This window comes from Pecten maximus, chromosome 3 (genome assembly GCF_902652985.1).
Source record: "Pecten maximus chromosome 3, xPecMax1.1, whole genome shotgun sequence".
NCBI lineage: Eukaryota > Metazoa > Mollusca > Bivalvia > Pectinida > Pectinidae > Pecten > Pecten maximus.
Genome location: NC_047017.1, coordinates 15,624,190 through 15,643,749, shown reverse-complemented (window position 1 = coordinate 15,643,749; position 19,560 = coordinate 15,624,190). Strand labels below are relative to the sequence as shown.

Below are 19,560 nucleotides of genomic sequence, written 5' to 3'. Positions count from 1 at the left end.
TCCCCTATTGGGCCCCACCCCTAAGGCCCCTGGGGGCCAGACCAACCATTTATACAAAATTGGTTTCCCTTCACCCAAGGATGCTTCAGACCAAACATGGATCAAATCCTTTTATTCCTGCAAAAGAAGAAGGATTTTAAAGAATATGCAATATTCCCCTATTGGGCCCCACCCCCCAGGCCCCTGGGGGGCCAGACCCACCGTTCATACAAAATTGGTTCCCCTTCACCCAAGGATGTTTCAGACCAAATATGGATCAAATCCCTTTATTCCTACAGAAGTAGAAGGATTTTAAAGAATTTGTTATATTTCCCCTATTGGGCCCCACCCCTACGGCCCCTGGGGGGCCAGACCCACCGTTTATACAAAATTGGTTCCCCTTTACCCAAGGATGTTTCAGACCAAATATGGATCAAATCCCTTTATTCCTACAGAAGAAGAAGGATTTTAAAGAATTTGCTATATTTCCCCTATTGGGCCCCGCCCCTAAGGCCCCTGGGGGGCCAGACCCACAGTTTATACAAAATTGGTTCCCTTCACCCAAGGATGCTTCAGACCAAATATGAATCAAATCCCTTCATTTCTACAGAAGAAGAAGGATTTTAAAGAATTTGCTATATTTCCCCTATTGGGCCCCGCCCCTAAGGCCCCTGGGGGGCCAGACCCACCGTTTATACAAAATTGGTTCCCTTCACCCAAGGAGGCTTCAGACCAAATATGAATCAAATCCCTTCATTTCTACAGAAGAAGAAGGATTTTGAAGAATTTGCTATATTTCCCCTATTGGGCCCCGCCCCTAAGGCCCCTGGGGGGCCAGACCCACCGTTTATACAAAATTGGTTCCCCTTCACCCAAGGATGCTTCAGACCAAATATGAATCAAATCCCTTCATTTCTACAGAAGAAGAAGGATTTTAAAGAATTTGCTATATTTCCCCTATTGGGCCCCGCCCCTAAGACCCCTGGGGGGCCAGACCCACCGTTTATACAAAATTGGTTCCCCTTCACCCAAGGATGCTTCAGACCAAATATGAATCAAATCCCTTCATTTCTACAGAAGAAGAAGGATTTTAAAGAATTTGCTATATTTCCCCTATTGGGCCCCGCCCCTAAGGCCCCTGGGGGGCCAGGCCCACCGTTTATACAAAATTGGTTCCCCTTCACCCAAGGATGCTTCAGACCAAATTTGGTCAAAATCCACTGAGTAGTTTAGGACTAGTAGCGATTTAAAGGAAAAGTTGACGGAAGGACGACGGACGACGGACGGACGACGGACGCTGCGCCATGCCATAAGCCCCTTCGGGCCAGGTGAGCTAATAATAGTCAAAAATGTGATTTCCCTATATAAACTATAGTAAAGTTTACCCCCTACCCAGGGGCAAACGTGAGACCCCAGGGTCATGAAATTCACAATTTTGGTAAAGCACCTTAAGACCCTACTATCTATGAAGAGTATTTGATTCTAATATATCTGAGAGTAGAGAAGAAGATTTTTGAAATTTCAGTCAATTTGACCCTTTGTGGCCCCACCCACCAGCCCCTGGGGGTCAACCAGGGCCAACATGTACATACCATCAAACTGTCATCCCATGCTGATAATTTGAACCAAGTTAGAATGAATTCCAATAGATATCTAACAAATAATAGTCAAAAATGTGATTTCCCTATATAAACTATAGTAAAGTTTACCCCCTCCCCAGGGGCAAACGTGAGACCCCAGGGTCATGAAATTCACAATTTTGGTAAAGCACCTTAAGACCCTACTATCTATGAAAAGTATTTGATTCTACCATATCTGAAAGTAGAGAAGAAGATTTTTGAAATTTTAGTCAATTTGACCCTTTTTGGCCCCGCCCCTCAGGCCCCTGGGGGGTGGGGACCATATAATTCACAATTTTGGTTCACCCTCAGCCATGAAAGCTTCCTGTAAAATTTCATAGAATTTAGTTCAGCAGTTTTTAAGAAACGACGCACGACGCCGGACAAAAGGCGATTGCAATAGGTCAACTGAGACTTCGTCTCAGGTGACCTAAAAAGAATTTGAGGTTAAGTCAGTTTTTAGTTTTAATTTCATTAAACAACTGAGATGAATAAACCCAGCTTGCAATAACAAGCTCAAAGATATGTACCCTCCAAATATTCAAGTCATCAAAAGGCATCTAAGTTACAAAATGAATGGTAATTGTTAGTATGTAAAACTAAACAAACAATAAAGCAGTTTAGTATAAAAATTAAAAACTAATGTCTTACTTTACACAAACATTAAATTGATTTTATTTCATTTGTCTGTATGATGTTCATACCATCTGTTTTTCCCGTCGTAATGTGGAAATGGTGAGATGGAGTTCCTCTTCTTTTCCAGCAGATGTCTCCTTCATTTCCAGATCTTTCTGAAGTTCTTCAGTCTCCTCCCGGTACATATCAATCTGGCGTTGAAGTTCTGCCTTCTCACTCTCAAAGGACATTTTGAGATGCTCAATTTGCTGGGTAAACTCATCCTATGGACAAAAAGTTATTCCGTATTATCATGGGAATGTTAAAGGACAGTCCTTCTGTCAGTCAAATTTTGCAACAAAAGTAGACTTATTTTCAATGCAAATAATAATCAACATCAGTCTAGGTCACTGAAAGTCTTTGATTAAAATAGTAACATTCAGGGTTGCATCCAATCACTGAAGTGATTCAGACATGTGTAAGAACAGCTGGGGACAATACATGTACTTTAACTTGTTTCTGGTAGAAGTATTCAAGGCTCAGACCCACATCAGGCCCTTCTGGAGGTTATCAATTGATAGATACAATTTTTAATAAACCAATATTAACAGTTTTTTTCTTTTTAATAAAACACCAAGGCTGTGGTTATAAACATGTGACAATTGTGAAACACATACAGGAGTTACATGCCATTCACAAAATATTAATAAAACACACATTCCACAAAAATTCACCAAACACTAGGAAACATGATGTCACAATAATTTCTTAATCCTGCACTCTGTTAATAAATTAATTTCCTGGAAATTCAGTGATCCCCTTTTTTTTTAATCAAATTCAAACTCTTATAAAGTTTTTGTAGATCCCTTGAAAAACAATGTTATTTTGCCAACAGAAAAAGAACAGCATTCAGAGTCACACTCGGTATGATGATGTTGTTGATACCAACTATAAAACCAAGCAGCAATATGCAACAATGGCAAAATTTGGCACAAGTCTACCTGTGAGTGGTTCACTCGCCCAGTCCGCACAAAGAATTTCTTGCCGATGCCTACCACGGATATCTTGATTTTCAGAAAAATGATTAAAAAAATATTTTTACAGTACTGAGTGAATTCTATTAATCAATTATATAAATATAGATCAGAAATATAAAAGCTTTAAATAATTTTTGTCTAACTGAATGTGCATTGGGTGGAGGGAAAACATCCAAACAATGGTATGTGTTTGACATAAAAACAGTGACAATAGAACACCAGTATCATTAGACAGGATGTCTGTGTGTTTTCGTTAGATTATTTATGGGTTTAAGGTCCACTTAATTTATACGACACTTATGTTACCTCAAATCTTGTATTCTGTCTCACTTTGTGTCTCTGTTTAGTTTTCAAAAATAATGTTAAAGTCACAATTTATATTTTTTTTTTAAATGATAACTGTTTAAGGTCTTAATTTTTTGTTTCACTTCTAAACAGAAAATGACAGAAATAAAACTGAATCGTCATTCATATGCATGTGCAGCTTTAACCAACATGGACATTTTTAAATTCAAACTAAATTTTAGCATATGGCTAAATATGAATACACTTTTATAGATACAGGTAAATACATACAGGTATAGCTACAACTTAATCTTGATATACATAACCAAATATGGTTTGGTTTTAGTCACCTGGGACTATAATGAGAAAGTCTCATTGAACTATCAGCTATTACTTATCTCTAAACTTTGTTCCAATCTGGACATTATTTAGGGTATACACATCCTTCGAATCCCGACCATCGATAGCCTTACAGACTTAGAAAAGACTGATCTCCCTCCATCCCGCCTAAAAACCCTGTGTCCCACATGTAGATCTTTCTTAATGAAATGGTCTATCTCTGCATGAAATTTAGAATTAGCCTGATCTACAACGACTACTTTAAACCTTTTCACCCCTTCCTAGAACCAAATTCATGTGTGAATCATAAATCATTATTCCCAATTAGAGTTAAAAACCAGTGAAAATATGACCTTGACCTCAAGGTCTTCTATTCAGATAGTGAGTGATCAGAGACAACCTGAGTTAAGAGTTACGACCTTGACCTACCTCTAGTTCCTCCTTAATTGTCCGTGCCAGCTCCTGCTCAAGGGTTTCCCTCTCCTCCTCAAACCGCTCCTCCATGGCTTCTCTTTCCTCCTCCAGTCGCACACTGAGCCGGTCCAGCTGGCTCCGGAGACTCACAATCTGACCCTCATACTTGTCTCGGAGGTCCTCCTTCTCCTCGGCAAATGCTTTCTCTGTAAAATATCCAAAGTCTTTATTACACCAATCCACTAATTAAGATACTAGATTCCTTTCCAGTTGTTATGCTGTAGAATTCAGCAACCATGCAGTTAAACATTGAAAAATTTTCTTCTTTTATTTTTGAAAAATGAACCTCAAAAACATACCTGCGCACTATATGCGAACATTTACGGTAGTCAGTTATACTCCGGCCGCCATATCAGCTACTAAATCAAAGGTGATGTGTTAAAAATCGCTTGATCTGCTTTATTTGACATTTACCACTATACTCAATTTCAATGCCAAATAAAAAAAACATGAAAAGCCTGTACAAGTGTTTCATGCTGACTGCCCTATAATCCAATAGGCATTCTAATGAAACAAGTTCAATACTCATATTTCCCAGATTTTAAATCTTTAAGTTCGCTCACAGAAATTTTCTCATCTAATAGTCTAATCGATAAAAATCAACCATTTAAATTAAACAAGCATGATGCATATATTGCTAAAGCAATACATGTCCCCCATCGGACCCTGCTAAAAATAGTAACAGTGACCTAAACCCTGGAACTCAAACTTGATCCCTAGCTACTTATACTGAAGCTACATACTAACTTTCACCAATATACCTTTAAGCATGGCTGAGAAAAGTGCAGAAAACTGAGTGGATGGACTAACAGATGGACGGACGGGAAGGAAACCTATAGTCTCCCCCGCCTTTACCGGTAGGGCACTAATAATTGTTTGACAGCTTATAATGTAATAACTAGGGTGTGTCAATAAAGATGTGTTATATTACCCAGCTCCTGAATGCGTCCAGTATATTGCCCCTCCAGCTCCACTTTCTCATTCTCTATCCCTCGGGACACTTCTTCCTTCTGTCTTACCGCCATCAAATCCTTCTCGCTGGACAGAATGTTAAAGAAGTCCTCCTTTGTCTTTCCTTTCAGAGCATCGACACCCTGAATAATTAAAATGTCGTATTCCTATCAGTGTTTTACAAATTCAGAAATAGTCTATAGATTCAGAGCCTGATCTTTATAGGATGCTCATATAATTAATGATTTTAAGACACTAAACCTTAGGTGACCTTTAGGTGACCTTGTATGACATTGAGACCCATCCTAGATACTCTAGGGGTTATGTACACTTTCGATCTCTGCACCCCTGGAACTAATCTGAAGGTTTCTGATATTTTCTCTGCATTTAAAAGAAATTCTGATGTTGATTACAAAGTTAATTGGCCAATGTCATAATTTTAAAACTGATTATGTCATGGTAAAATTAAAGGCACATGACTAGATATTTGATTGATGTCATGAAAAAAACCTGACCAATCGCTAAGCGGATGTATTTCTTTGGAATATAACAGTGGAGCGACAACCAAGTTCAAAGCAAGACAACTGACTGACAACCAAGTTCAAAGCCAGTCAAATGACTGACAACCAAGGTCAAAGCCTGTCAAATGACTGACAACCAAGTTCACAGTCAGTCAATTGAGCAACAAACCAAATTTTTAATGAGGTAGTCACTAACTACTACAAGGAGACCTTGCCTCAAAATGACCCTAGATGTTCACGGAGCCATAAACCCAGAAAACAAATAATTGTTTCATGTACAACAAAGAACCAAACTAGTCTTTTTAATTCTATCCACAAGATAGCAGTGACTGGGCCGTTGGTTTTATTATGATATTCCAGGAGTGCAGAGAGAAAGTGAACCCTGGTTTATCAAGGAAGATTAAGATCCCTTCCTATGTGACACTAACCTCTGAGAGACTGTTTTCATATTCCTGTATCTTGGCTTGTAATTCCTCATTCAGCCTCTGAAGCTGTTCCTCATATTTCCCCTCCAACTTTTCCCTCTGTTTATTAAACCTTGACTCCAGCTCCTCTCTCTGCTGCAAAATTTGCATATCAAACTCACTCTTGTCTTCATCTCTTGCAGATTCAAAATCTGTCCTTAACTTAGATTTCTCCTCCTCAAATTGAAGTTGTAACTTATGAAAATCATTTTGGGAATTCATACCCATCTCTGTCCGAATACTTTTACAATCACTTTCAAATTTAGTCTTGAGTTTCAATATTTCCTCCTCCCGGGAATCTTCTAATTCTGCCCTGAGCTTGGTTCTCGCCTCCTCGAGACGATGCTCCATCTCCTCCTGGTGTTCAAAGAGCTTCTCCTCGAGCTCGGCTTTCTCTTGTTCCAGCTGCTGTAGCTGGGACTCATCAGGTTGTGAGATGTAGGCCTCCAATTGGGCCTTGTCTCGGGCGTAGTCCTCCCGCACGGCTGCTATCTGTGTCTCCAGGTCCTTAGTGTACTCTGATTTTAGGCTGGAGAGATGAAACACAATGTTATCAATCATAGAATTGAGGTTTACCAAGAATTTATACTTCATTGGATTTGAGAAATATTGATAATTTTTGAAAATCATTTAAATACGTACATATATGTAATCAGAATCCAGAAAATTTGTGTTGATTGTTCATGATGATATAGCCACAACAAGTATTTGGATAGAGGGACAGATGGTGAATTTTCATATAAATTCCTGAAGTTATATGAGCTATCGCGTCAATGTTAACTCACCTCTTAATAATGGCATCCTTTTCTTCTACAAATTTCTGATTTAGTGATTTTTTCTCAGATTCATGTTTGTCCATGATGTCTTGTTTTTCCTTTGCGAAGCGAGTCTGAAGATCCTGTTGTCGAGTTGCTAATTCTGTTTGCTTGATATGCTCACATTCCTCATAGATATTCCCCTGTAGACAAACACTTATGAGATTCAGTCTTGACACATTCTGAACACTTTGTAACTTAAACTGATTTATTTTATTTATTTTATGAAGGAAATGAAGTTTACAAGTTCACATATTTAAATACTCGACTTAGAGAATCTGTATTCATGGTCATATAAACTGCAGATGTTGTTTGATGGGAATCTCTTATCCTATATGGCAGAGGTTTAATCTTCATTATGAACAAACATATTTCCCAGATACTCAAATGTAACAAGGTTTGCCTAAATAAAATTAATTCTTCTAATCTCTAAGACCTTATTTATCAACCAAATATTTGTCACTGTTCCAATTAAGTATGATGTAAATTATAGTATATTGAAAACTGTGCAGTTTAATATTTCACAAAATAATACATACCTTTTCTTCTTCAAATTTTTTTAATAACATAACTTTCTGGTTGCCATGGTTCTCCTCCACCTTAGAGAGTTCCTCTTTGTAGGTATTCTCAATCTCCTTATGCTCCCTTTCCATGTGGTTTTTAAGGTCAATAAGCTCCTTTTTAAGGTTTTCTATTAGTTCTCTGTCATTTTGTATACTACTGACACCTGTGTTGAGAACAAAACCAACTCAAATTTAATATATTATCGTCAAAGACCATATCTCAACAGCCATCATTATGGTAGATATAGTATACAGTTCAGACATTACTGGTCCAATATAAGTCTAAAACCACTTACATTGTGAAGGCAAAATCTGTCGATTGTCAATATTTGTTTTTGAAAGTATTATGTAATAAAATGTTTTCTTAAGGATTAAGGTACAGGTACTTTGGGCCACTGTTTATGAGGACAGGTAATTCAGTAGAAAAGAATATCTAAATTGTGAAATCAAGCGAGGCCAATCTACTGATATTAGTAAAAATATTGTCATAAGTGAGGAAAATAAATTATTAATGAAAATAAAATGATATTTGAAAAGAAAAAAAAATCTTAACCATATATATGGTAGGATGTATTATGTGTATAAGATGTAGAGTTTAACAGTCAAGTAGTGCTAATCTCTGGAAATGCTGAGAAACCTGTTTTATAACACCAGGAGTGTTTGTTCATACTTATAGCCAAGTGACTCCATCATAGGTTATATGATTTCTAACAACAAATTACTATTCATAGGACACAGGGCTAGTATTGACAGGACATGATAGCAAATTACACCCCAGGTAAGGCTACCACTTATAACCTGGAATATATTACTACGGGGTCAACAGGCAATGTACATGTACTGACAGTACTACCAGTCAAAAATGAAAAATAAAATAAAAAGAGACCCCTTGGACCTGCATCGCTGACCTTGTATTTTCCACCTTGTTGACTCTTTGCCTTTCAGTTCAATAAAAGAAGTTGTTTGAGTGTTTTCAACAAAGCTGATTACTATAAACCTTGAGTATGAGCAAAAGTGATTCTTTATTTTTTCTGAAAATTTTTACTGGAGGTCATTCCAGAAACCTACCAGCCAAATAATTTGCGTGATTTGACTTTGATCCCTGTGACCTTGAGTATGAGTCAAGGTCATTTATTTTGCATACTTTCATATGGCCAAGAAACCTTATACAGGAAAAAGTTTGAATGAACAACGAATGACTGACAGACAACAGACATTACACCATATAGCTTGCTATACTCTTTGTTCAGATGAGATAAAATATGACCCAGGTCAAGATGTATATTGTGTCTTAATTTCTATAAAAATCTATACCCTAGCAATATCTTCAAAAGAATGAGAATAAAATTTCACAGTATGTCAAAATACCTGTGCAGCACTCACAGATAAAATTTCACAAATTGATCTTTGATAAGAAGAAACAGATTTTCTATTTTTAAAAATCATTACAACACAACCATAATTTTAATCTTTAGAGCAGAAATTTTTTTATTTATTTTTTTTAATCCTTGAATGCAGATTTTGTAAGTACATGTACTAACAAAGGGAGTTTGTTAACCCTTTAAGCCCTGATGATGCATTAATGCATCACCGGGCCGGGGCCGAATGATGCATTAATGCATCACCGTGCCGGGGCCGAATGATGCATTAATGCATCACGGAAGTAGATTTTTTTCTGCATTTTTTGAAGTGATGATACAGCGACGTAAATAATCATAACTCATTCTTACGTGAATAAGATTATGTTTAACAATAAATAATGAAACTGACAATACGCAATACGACTTAAAATGCCTAAATCTTACGTATAACGTACTTGTTTTAAACTTCTGCTCACAAGAACTTCCGGTCTGACGGGAGCAAGTAAACGACCGATTCCCGGAAAAATATTACTAAACCACTGTTTTATCCCGTGTAATAAAGCTGAGCTTATTAATGATGATTTGCCATATGTATTAATAATTGACTTTTTATACACTTGGTCAACATGTTGATGAATTTAAAACACTGAAACTAAGATACGTATGGTAATATGTATGAATCAATAGTGCATCACGTCACCGGCGCGGAAAATAAACAGTGTCTGCCACCTCGCTAGCTGTTATGATTGGATCTCTACCGTTTTTCAAAAACATCGTTCCAAAACTACATGTGTGGTTTTATATGCGTATTTCATTGTGTTTCTGTTGATAATTTATATAAAAACAAGCTAATAATTCGGATTGTAACAACCACAACAGACTGACTGAGTAATCTAATTTTAGTAACACAGATCATGATCACATGACCAAATTATATCCAAGATGGCTGTGTAAGACGTGTGAGTAAAGTCGATTGAAACAAATTCGTGTTTTTGTTTAATTTTGCGATTTTTTAGAGATTTTGAACGTGTAATTTACATCAATTTTACATTCTCGTTACTTGTCAGATGATTATATTAACCAATAAAGTAGCGATCCTTGTTGTCATGGTAGTTATTATGCGTTCTATCAAAATCTGAAAAATGTCTTCGGAAACTGAAAGTTCAGATGGCGAGAACTTCGACGGATTTGATCCCGAAGAAGCTCAAGACGCGGAAAATAACTTCTTGGCGATGTTGAGACACCAAGGCATTGGGGATGATGCTGTTAGCGATGTTAGCGAGGTGGAAACAGATGTGGATGATGCAGAAGTAGAGCTTGGTCCCGGCGGAGCGGCAGACGATCAAGACGAATGGCACGCCGGCTTTGACTATTTTGAGAGAGGACTGCCACACATTTTTACACCAAGGAGAAACACAGGACCCACAAGGTCCATGCCACCAGACAAGGAGCCAATAGATTTCCTGGCATTGTTTTTAGATCAGGTTTTGATAGATCTACTGTTAGAGGAGACCGGACGGTATGCCCAACAGCAGATTGACACAAATCCGGAACAGAACAAACAACCCTGGAAGGATGTTAGTGCTGCTGAAATGAAAGCTTTCCTGGGTCTTTGTATGGCAATGGGTGTGACAAGGAAACCTTCAGTAAAGCTTTATTGGTCAACTGATTCATACTCAGAAACACCCCTCTTTGCTAGGACCATGACGAGGGATCGGTTTAGCCAGATTCTCAGGTACTTGCACTTTGCTGACAATGACTTAGAACAGGAGCGGAATAGCCCAACTTATGATCCCCTGTTTAAGATCAGGAAACTGGTTTCTCACCTGAACGAGAACTTTGTACAGGAATATGTTCTACGCAGGCGTGTGACAGTTGATGAGTGTATGGTTCCGTTTAAAGGAAAAGTACACTTCAAACAGTATATGAGGCTCAAACCCCAAAAATGGGGTGTGAAAGTGTGGGTGTTGGCCGAGTCAGACTGTAGCTATGTCAGCTATATTGATATTTATCCAGGTAAATATATATGATCATGAAATGACTACTTGCCATACAATATTCTGGTAGTTTTGCCCCTACTTGTATTATATTCATACAGAGTTGTACTAAATGTGAATATCTGAAAAACTTCATAAAATATCCATAAAGGTTGAATTGTAATGCTGTCTCTATCACAGCTCTAGTGGGAAGACCAAATTTATTAACATTCACAAGTTAGCCACTCCTAACAAATAATTTAAAAAATCCCTATTAGTATTACATAATGACATTTTCTGTTGTGTTAATAACAAATTTGATTGTAGGAAGATACCATCATGCAGAAGGAGCTCTAGCCAGCAGAGTTGTAAAGAAATGCTTACAAGGGGCTGGTATTCAGGGTCAAGGCTACCATGTATACATGGATAACTTTTATACATCCCCTGACTTGCTCTCATCTCTTTTCAATGAGAAAACCTATGCCTGTGGTACGGTAAGGTCCAACCGCCGTGGTTTACCAAGGGATATCATGCAGAAAAGGCCAGATGGTATTGTACAAAGGGGTGATATGGCCTTCAGGCAAAACGGCCCACTTGTAGCTGTTGTGTGGAAAGACAAAAAATGTGTCACTGCACTCTCCACCATTCATGACGAAACTGCCACAGAGGTGCAACGGATTATCAAGCAAGAAGATGGTACCTTTGCCAGGGAAAATGTACCTTGCCCAAAACTGATTGCAGACTACACTTCTCATATGGGTGGTGTAGACAAGGCGGATCAATACCTTCAGTATTATTCATTTAACCACAAAACAAGGAAATGGACAGTGAAGGTGTTCTTTCGTCTGCTGGAGATAATGAAGCTGAATGCTTATCAGCTGTTTCTTCAAAGTCCTCACCACCTTCCCGGACAAGGAAAGCAGCAGCTCTCATTCCTGCAGTTCACCCAAAGCATCATAAAGGGACTGGTGGGTGGATTCACCTCTGGTGCCAGGAAAGGAAGACCATCTCTGCTGCCCTTGGCTGATCGCCTTACACAGCGCCATCTACCTGGGACACTACCATCTCGGTCATGGTGTCATGTTTGTTATATGCGTTGCAAGAGTGGACAGCAGGATAAGGCTAGTCAAACAAAATTTGGTTGCACAGACTGCAGAAAACATCTTTGCCTCCCCACATGCTTCTCTGTGTACCATTCACAAGCGAAATATTTTTAGGAATGATAGCCCTGAAAACTGTCTTGTGGAACATTTGATATTTCTGGCGGTGCTAAGTCGCGTGGGTCACTTAGTTGCCAAAAGAATATCACAAATGTAATTATGAAAATCATTTTGTGGAACATTTTATATTTCTGACAGCACATTTTCCTTGAGCTGCTGAGTTGCCAACAAGGAATATAAAAATTAACCTCATTATGAAAAAAAAAAAAAGTTTCTGCAACATAGTATCAAAATATTAAAAAAAAAAAAAAACAAAAAAAAAAAATGTTGCACTTGAAAAAAAAAATGGAAAAAAAAAAAAAAAAAAAGGCTGGCCTTTCATGCTTGCATGTGACTACCCTCCCATGGTGCAAGCGTTTAGCACTAAAGTCACTGTGTTGTTCATTGTGTTATTTTCTTTCCTTTTCTCCCCGTTTATTTTGAATATTGTCATAGTTGTTTCAAACAGTGTTTTGCTTCCTAAATTCTCTTTGCGGTGAGAGTTATCCTTCTTGAAGTTGGAACTGCGCGCGTCAAAATGGCGGCTAACAACCAAAATCGAGAATTTGCCGTTAGTAATGCATGGCTACCGCCTACTGTTCAAGCAGTTCAGTACGGTTTCCAAATACACATTTCAATCGCTAAATGTGTCAATCTCTTTAAGTATAATGGATTACTTGTTTCTATGACGAATGCATCTTTTGATCGCGCTTCAAAACGAAAGTACACATTCCCAGATTTGGTCTCGTGTTCTCCGCTTGAATTATACGCAAGACAGGCAAGTCACAGACATATTTTTCTTTCATGACCGCATTTTGTTCACATTTTAGATCGGAAATATATCCTCGATAATCATATTTACTGATATGCGTCTGTATCCTCAATTCTGCAATGCATTTCTGTCAAAAACGTGCTTTTAAAAATAATGTCAAATTGTACCGTCAATAATCGTAAATTAATTCAGGCCAGGAAAGGTCGCGTGCATATTTTCTCAGGGCCTGAATACCCATCATGCAATTTATTCAGTGACGAAAGTGTTAAGAAACCAATCAGGAATACAAAGAGTGCATGTCACAATTCAAGAAATAGTGATTCAATACAGGTATAAACAACCATTAACGTGTGGCCAAAAAAATGTGTGGGGTTTAACTTCATTACAACACAACAAGCTTACGTGTTTCCCAATCTGAAAATGATATACATTTATACTTGATTTTAAAGATTTTAAAAAAAAATCAGATGTTTCATGCAAAGTTCGATAACAAACTCTATGTATGTTGCTGTAAAGAAAATGATCATGCAGTTGGTATAACAAACTAGACCATCAATGTTAATTTACAATGTATGTACTTCAGACTTTTGTCACACTTGCAAAACATATTATGAAATTTTTGTTACTATAATTAATTTTTTATATCATAAAATACTGATAACAACCAGAAGCATATTCCTAATCAAAATAAATGAATTTCAATTTATATATTATTTCATGATATGAAATGATTTGCAATAGATAGTTTTTTTTCTTAGCTCATTTTATGGTGATTAAGATTTGTAACCTGGTATAAAGCAATATGAATATGAGAGGCTAACATAGAAAATTATCACAATTTATTCTATAAGATATATATTTCAAGGAATTTGATCATAGTGTCCGAATCGAGGCAGTAGATATTTGTGATATCAGAGGTAAATATATAAAGATATTGGTACATTAAAGTACTATATTATATATATAGGTATAAGATGTTGATTTCTACAAACAACAATGTTACAATAATAACCAGCACAGCACACTGATGTTAGTGACAACACACGCTTACGTTTGATCCAGTCTGCAGACAAATGAAACAAGGAGGTTGAATGAAGGTCAAAAGCTGGACAATGTCCTTATATATCTGTCACACTAGTTATATATAGATCAGACTGGACACATTTATATATGATATCGGTCAACTTCAATTATACACATGTACAAAACATCACTCTAGCAGCGGTTATTGGCCTTATATAAGAGCTTGATGGAGGTTTATAATTTAGGAATGGATTTTTTCCCTTGAAAACAAACAGATCTTGTGTCCCATTAGTCATCTTGTCAAATAATAGCCAATAGCCACATAAGCTTGATAATGAATTGATTAATGAAACAGACAATGAAAAAGACAGATTTTAGTTCTTTTATTTACAATACATTTTGTATAAACATGATTGCCAGTAAGCCATTTAGTTCAGAGTATATATTGATTCACAGAAAATATATAAAACAATAAAAAAAAACAGCTAGCTGACACAGGTAAAACAGCATCATGATCCCTTCATAAGCAGTATTAATATCAAGTATATAATGTAGTGAAAGGAAGTTTCGAGGATTTCTCCGATAGATGTTCACCATATTCAACACACATAAGTTTGTATAGCCATTTTTCACCAATTCTAATTCAAATATGGCACCAAAATTTAAATTTTTTCAATTTCATTTTTTTGGAATCTTTCAATTTTCTTATTCACCAGATATAAAACATATTGAGATGGATGGGTGTGTGTAAAATGTACTTATATTGTATTGTGTTGATTATGGTAAACACATTGGTTTGGCTGATGCATTCTGGGTAATTGTACTCACTTCCAGCATCCTCATCATCAGGAGCCTGTGGAAGTTTCCGACGGGTTCGTTTAGTGTAGTTAGGAGTGAGGCCTGTAGACCCAGACGATTGTGTTTCATCATCGGATGTTTCTAAAAAATAAAATATTGTAAAATACAGAGATCTTTTTATTTCACAGAGATTTCTAACTCTATATATCTAGCAATAAGCAGCTAATTGCTTTGTAATTATTAAGTCCACCCATATTGCTGTTTAATGGAATCATCAACAAATGTCATTCCATGTACTGTAATAGACGACATTTCTCACTTCCCTATATCCTTACACAGACCTTCGTAATGAAAAATATAGGCCTGCTATAATTCCTTCTCTCTATTTGGCCTACCTGGGGACATTGCTGACCTTTCCTCCTTGTGTGACTTACCTGAGGACAGTGACAACCTTAACTGACCTATCCGACGACAAAGACAACCTTTCCTCCTTGTGTGACCTACCTGGGGACATTGCTGACCTTTCCTCCTTGTGTGACTTACCTGAAGACAGTGACGACCTTAACTGACCTATCCGACGACAAAGACAACCTTTCCTCCTTGTGTGACCTACCTGGGGACATTGCTGACCTTTCCTCCGTGTGTGACCTACCTGAGGACAGAGATGACCTGTCCTCTTTGTATGACCTACCTGAGGACAGTGACGACCTGACTCCCCTGCGACCTACCTGAGGACACTGACGACCTGACTCCCCTGCGGCCTACCTGAGGACAGTGATGACCTGACTCCCCTGCGACCTACCTGAGGACAGTGACAACCTTCTTTCCTCATGTGACCTAGCTGAGGACAGTGACAACCTTCTTTCCTCATGTACATGTGACCTACCTGAGGACAGTGACGACCTGACTCCCCTGCGACCTACCTGAGGACAGTGACGACCTGACTCCCCTGTGACCTACCTGAGGACATTGACGACCTGACTCCCCTGCGACCTACCTGAGGACAGTGACGACCTGACTCCCCTGCGACCTACCTGAGGACAGTGATGACCTGACTCCCCTGCGACCTACCTGAGGACAGTGACAACCTGACTCCCCTGCGACCTACCTGAGGACAGTGACGACCTGACTCCCCTGCGACCTACCTGAGGACAGTGACGACCTGACTCCCCTGTGACCTACCTGATGACAGTGACAACCTTCTTTCCTCATGTGACCTACCTGAGGACAGTGACGACCTGACTTCCCTGTGACCTACCTGAGGACATTGACGACCTGACTCCCCTGCGGCCTGCCCTGATGTAGTCTGAGACTAATGACCCCTCCCTAACAGGGATACGGGACCCAAACCCTCGTGGTGACCGACCAACACCACCTTCCTTCTTCTTCATGGCAGGAAATTGCTGTTTTATTGTCTCTAACTCTGCAGTAAGCTCGTCATTGCGGTCTTTTAAATCCTGGCAAAAGTCAGACAGAACCAAATCAACTTTCATTTAAGAATTTAGATTTCATCTGGACACACTTTCAATTTTAAATATAACATAATGTCAAAATTTAAAGTCACCAATATGTTTTGACAAAAGACTTGCTCAAACATCATAGAAGTACACATTTTCTTATCTTGTATCATTTGAAGTAAAAGTTTACATCCATCAAGAACAGTTGCATATAATAGACTGGTCAAATACCTTATTCTCATTTTTGACCCTCGCAATTTTTTCCTCTGCCACTTTCTTTTCGTCTGGAGAGAGAACCCCAATGGACTCAAACTCATCAAGCTGTAAAAAGACACAGATTACAGTACAATCAAGATATTTTCAATCTTAATCATCTCTTGAAGTTTTATAAAAATTAACTCTGTCTCAGGTTTACTTAAGATCAACTTACTCTTGTTCAAACTTGTGTGTGATGTACCTGTAAAGCTGTACAGGTGTTTTAATTTTTTTTTTAAAGTAATATCATCGTTACCTTTCTCTGAAGGTCGTTTACTGATTGTAGCTCCTTTTGTAGGCGGGAATTATGTTTTTGAATATCTGTGCGTTTTTCTACTGATTCAATCAGATCTCTCTCTAATCTCTCAATCTCCTGAAATAAGCAAAAAATAGTGTTACCAGTGTACATTAACCTCCATCAAGCAAGCTTAAATCCCCAACTCTTCCTTTTACTCCACAAAAACTTGAGTCTTCTCTATCACAGGAATAACCTTCCAGACAATTTTAAGTTACTTGTAAGTCAAATCTATCATAATACATGAAGCTCAATAAATAGGTAAATTGATCAATGCAAGATGCAAGTTAAGATTTTCAAAACAATACACCCTTGTTCTAATCAAGCTTCTGAGCTTGTTCTAATCATGTTCTGTCTGTGCTTAGCTCATCCAAACCCATTAATATCCTTCTGAACCTTTATAAGCTTTTCTAAAATCTTACCCATGAGCCTTAATTTACTACAGGTTTTTAAAACCTTAATTATCTTCTGAGCCTGTAATAAGCTTGTATAAGCCCTTACATTCTGAGCCTCTAAGCTTGTATAAGCCCTTACCTTCTGAGCCTGTAATAAGCTTGTATAACTTGTATAAGCCCTTACCTTCTCAGCCTCTAAGCTTGTATAAGCCTTTTTTACCTTCTGAGCCTCTAAGCTTATATAAGCTGTTACCTTTTGAGCCTCTCAGCTTGTATAAGCCCTTACTTTCTGAGCCTCTAAGCTTGTATAAGCCCCTACCTTCTGAGCCTCTCAGCTTGTATAAGCCCTTACCTTCTGAGCCTGAGCTAAGCTCTCCCTGAGCTTCCTGTCCTCGTGTCGGAGCTGCTCCATCTCTCCCTCCAGGACGGTTTTCTGTGTGGCGGCCTGTGCGCTGTACTGCTCCCTCTCCTGTTCCAACTCATTCTGTAACATTTTCACCTGTTCCTGGTATTTCTTCTCTACCGTCCTGTCAATCAAACGAGACAGGTATAAAGTCTCAGGTAACACAACCAGACATGTAACATTTGGGGTACACACGCACAAACCCCTTCCATTCATATAATCAAGTCATATAAAGCAATATTTACTCTCATATACACTGTACATTATATATATACAGTACATCTATAGTCATTGTATTCTAACAGGAGAATATACAACTAGCCAGGGTTAGTAATTTATGTGCAAACATACTTTATCAACATTAATATTTATTTAACAGACTGAGAAACACTTCAATCTATTTTAGTTTTCCAGTATGATCATTTATGTTCCAGATTTTTCTATTTCATGAACACCAGCAGGCACGGAATAGAAAAGACCTTCAGCCATAATTAAACCTATGGTTATACCACATCTGAGGAGACCTAGGGATTTTTTTTTTTTTTTTTGTGCTTTTTTTTTTTTGAGAAATTCCTAATGTGAAATCTCTTACTTACCTGCCGCTAGTTTATTATTCTAGCCCTATAATCTTACAGTTAACTACAATTACATATGACAAACACACCTACACCATACACTACAATAAATCCTTAACCCAGAGTAAAACAGCTAGTGAGGAAACATTTCTAAATGGTATCAAATCCTCAATATTTGAAGCCGACATAAGACATTCAAACCACATGGTATGTGTTGTATCAATAGGAAGTTATCAGAAATCAAGGGAGTACAAATCCATGCATGACCCTTGGACAGAACTGGTATCAGAAATAAAAATCAAAAGATAAAAGTTTCCGAGCCTGGAAAGTCATTATGATTCAAATAAAGTTGAAATATGTATATTCTTCATGCTTTTCCTTCATATAGATATCACTTAATTAAGATATGGTATGATAAAACAAGAATTTCATGTAAATAAACATTTGTATGTCTATAGCCTGTTCCACTTTGCCAGTATGGAAATTTTGTTCCACTTTGCCATTAAGGAAACTTTGCTCCACTTTGCCAGTATGGAAATTTGTATTCAAACAACAAAATTCACTAAAATTTTCCATTTTTTCCCTAAAACTTTTTGAGCAACATCACAGCTGGAAACGTAACATCATTATAAAGTTTGCTTTTGTGGATTTCATTACAGTTGAGACAACAGAATCATTTCAGGAATTCATGGAAAGCAAAGAAATTACTGATGTTCTGATTGAACATCAAAATCTGCTTTACTCCAGATACAATTACAATACATATCGAGATAATTTACTGTCAGTTGATAAAATCTTCAAAACTTCATTAGAATAAGAAATTGTAGTGTGTATGCTTATAGTAAATAAGTTTATCTTCATAAAAAAAAACCACTTTAATTTGCATGTGACTACAGAATGTGTACAGAGGTTATAATTTCAATCCAATCTATGGCAGAATTTCTCACCTGAGATTGTCCCCTTTCCCAGACACAGTGTTACAACCACCCTACTTTGTGTCAATATCTACCAGTACGACCTTATTTATGTTTACTTGTATACACGTTAGACGTTGTACAATTATAATGCCATTATACTATTAACAGGGACCGATACATCCTCTCCAGGTATGTACAGGTAAGAAATTCTGTATTGACACCCGGCCCTTTAAAGATAAGACAGCCCTCATTAAGGTGACATTTCTGTATAAGGTGGAAGGAGATTTATGGCAAATAATTCAAGTCAAAGTAGTTTAATAAATCTTCCTCGAATATCATGGTTTATGCTTCACGTAAATTTCAAATCTATACCCACACAAGTTTCACCATGTAAACATTCCTATTGTTTACAAACAAAATTCTTCAGATTTTTTAACATTGAGCGACAAAATATAAATACCACGGCATGCAC

The 19,560-nt window shown here is 37.6% G+C and overlaps 1 protein-coding gene across 10 annotated transcripts in view; it reads right to left on the bottom strand.

Moving 5' to 3' along the window:
- Positions 1–19,560, bottom strand: part of LOC117323339 (ninein-like protein) — a 73,027-nt gene that overhangs the window by 11,043 nt on the left and 42,424 nt on the right. For 5 of the 10 annotated variants that reach the window (XM_033878496.1, XM_033878489.1, XM_033878493.1 and 2 more), the window contains 14 exons: positions 17,546–17,720; positions 16,760–16,876; positions 16,480–16,569; positions 16,050–16,248; positions 14,822–14,932; positions 14,022–14,033; positions 13,373–13,384; positions 7,639–7,826; positions 7,070–7,242; positions 6,249–6,813; positions 5,280–5,442; positions 4,304–4,494; positions 3,557–3,589; positions 2,303–2,497 (listed from right to left, as the gene is read on the bottom strand). In XM_033878496.1, the coding sequence (XP_033734387.1) occupies positions 2,303–2,497; positions 3,557–3,589; positions 4,304–4,494; positions 5,280–5,442; positions 6,249–6,813; positions 7,070–7,242; positions 7,639–7,826; positions 13,373–13,384; positions 14,022–14,033; positions 14,822–14,932; positions 16,050–16,248; positions 16,480–16,569; positions 16,760–16,876; positions 17,546–17,720 (2,224 nt within the window). The remainder of the gene's footprint in view (positions 1–2,302; positions 2,498–3,556; positions 3,590–4,303; positions 4,495–5,279; positions 5,443–6,248; positions 6,814–7,069; positions 7,243–7,638; positions 7,827–13,372; positions 13,385–14,021; positions 14,034–14,821; positions 14,933–16,049; positions 16,249–16,479; positions 16,570–16,759; positions 16,877–17,545; positions 17,721–19,560) is intronic. The other 5 variants (XM_033878494.1, XM_033878498.1, XM_033878495.1 and 2 more) reach the window with 4 other exon arrangements.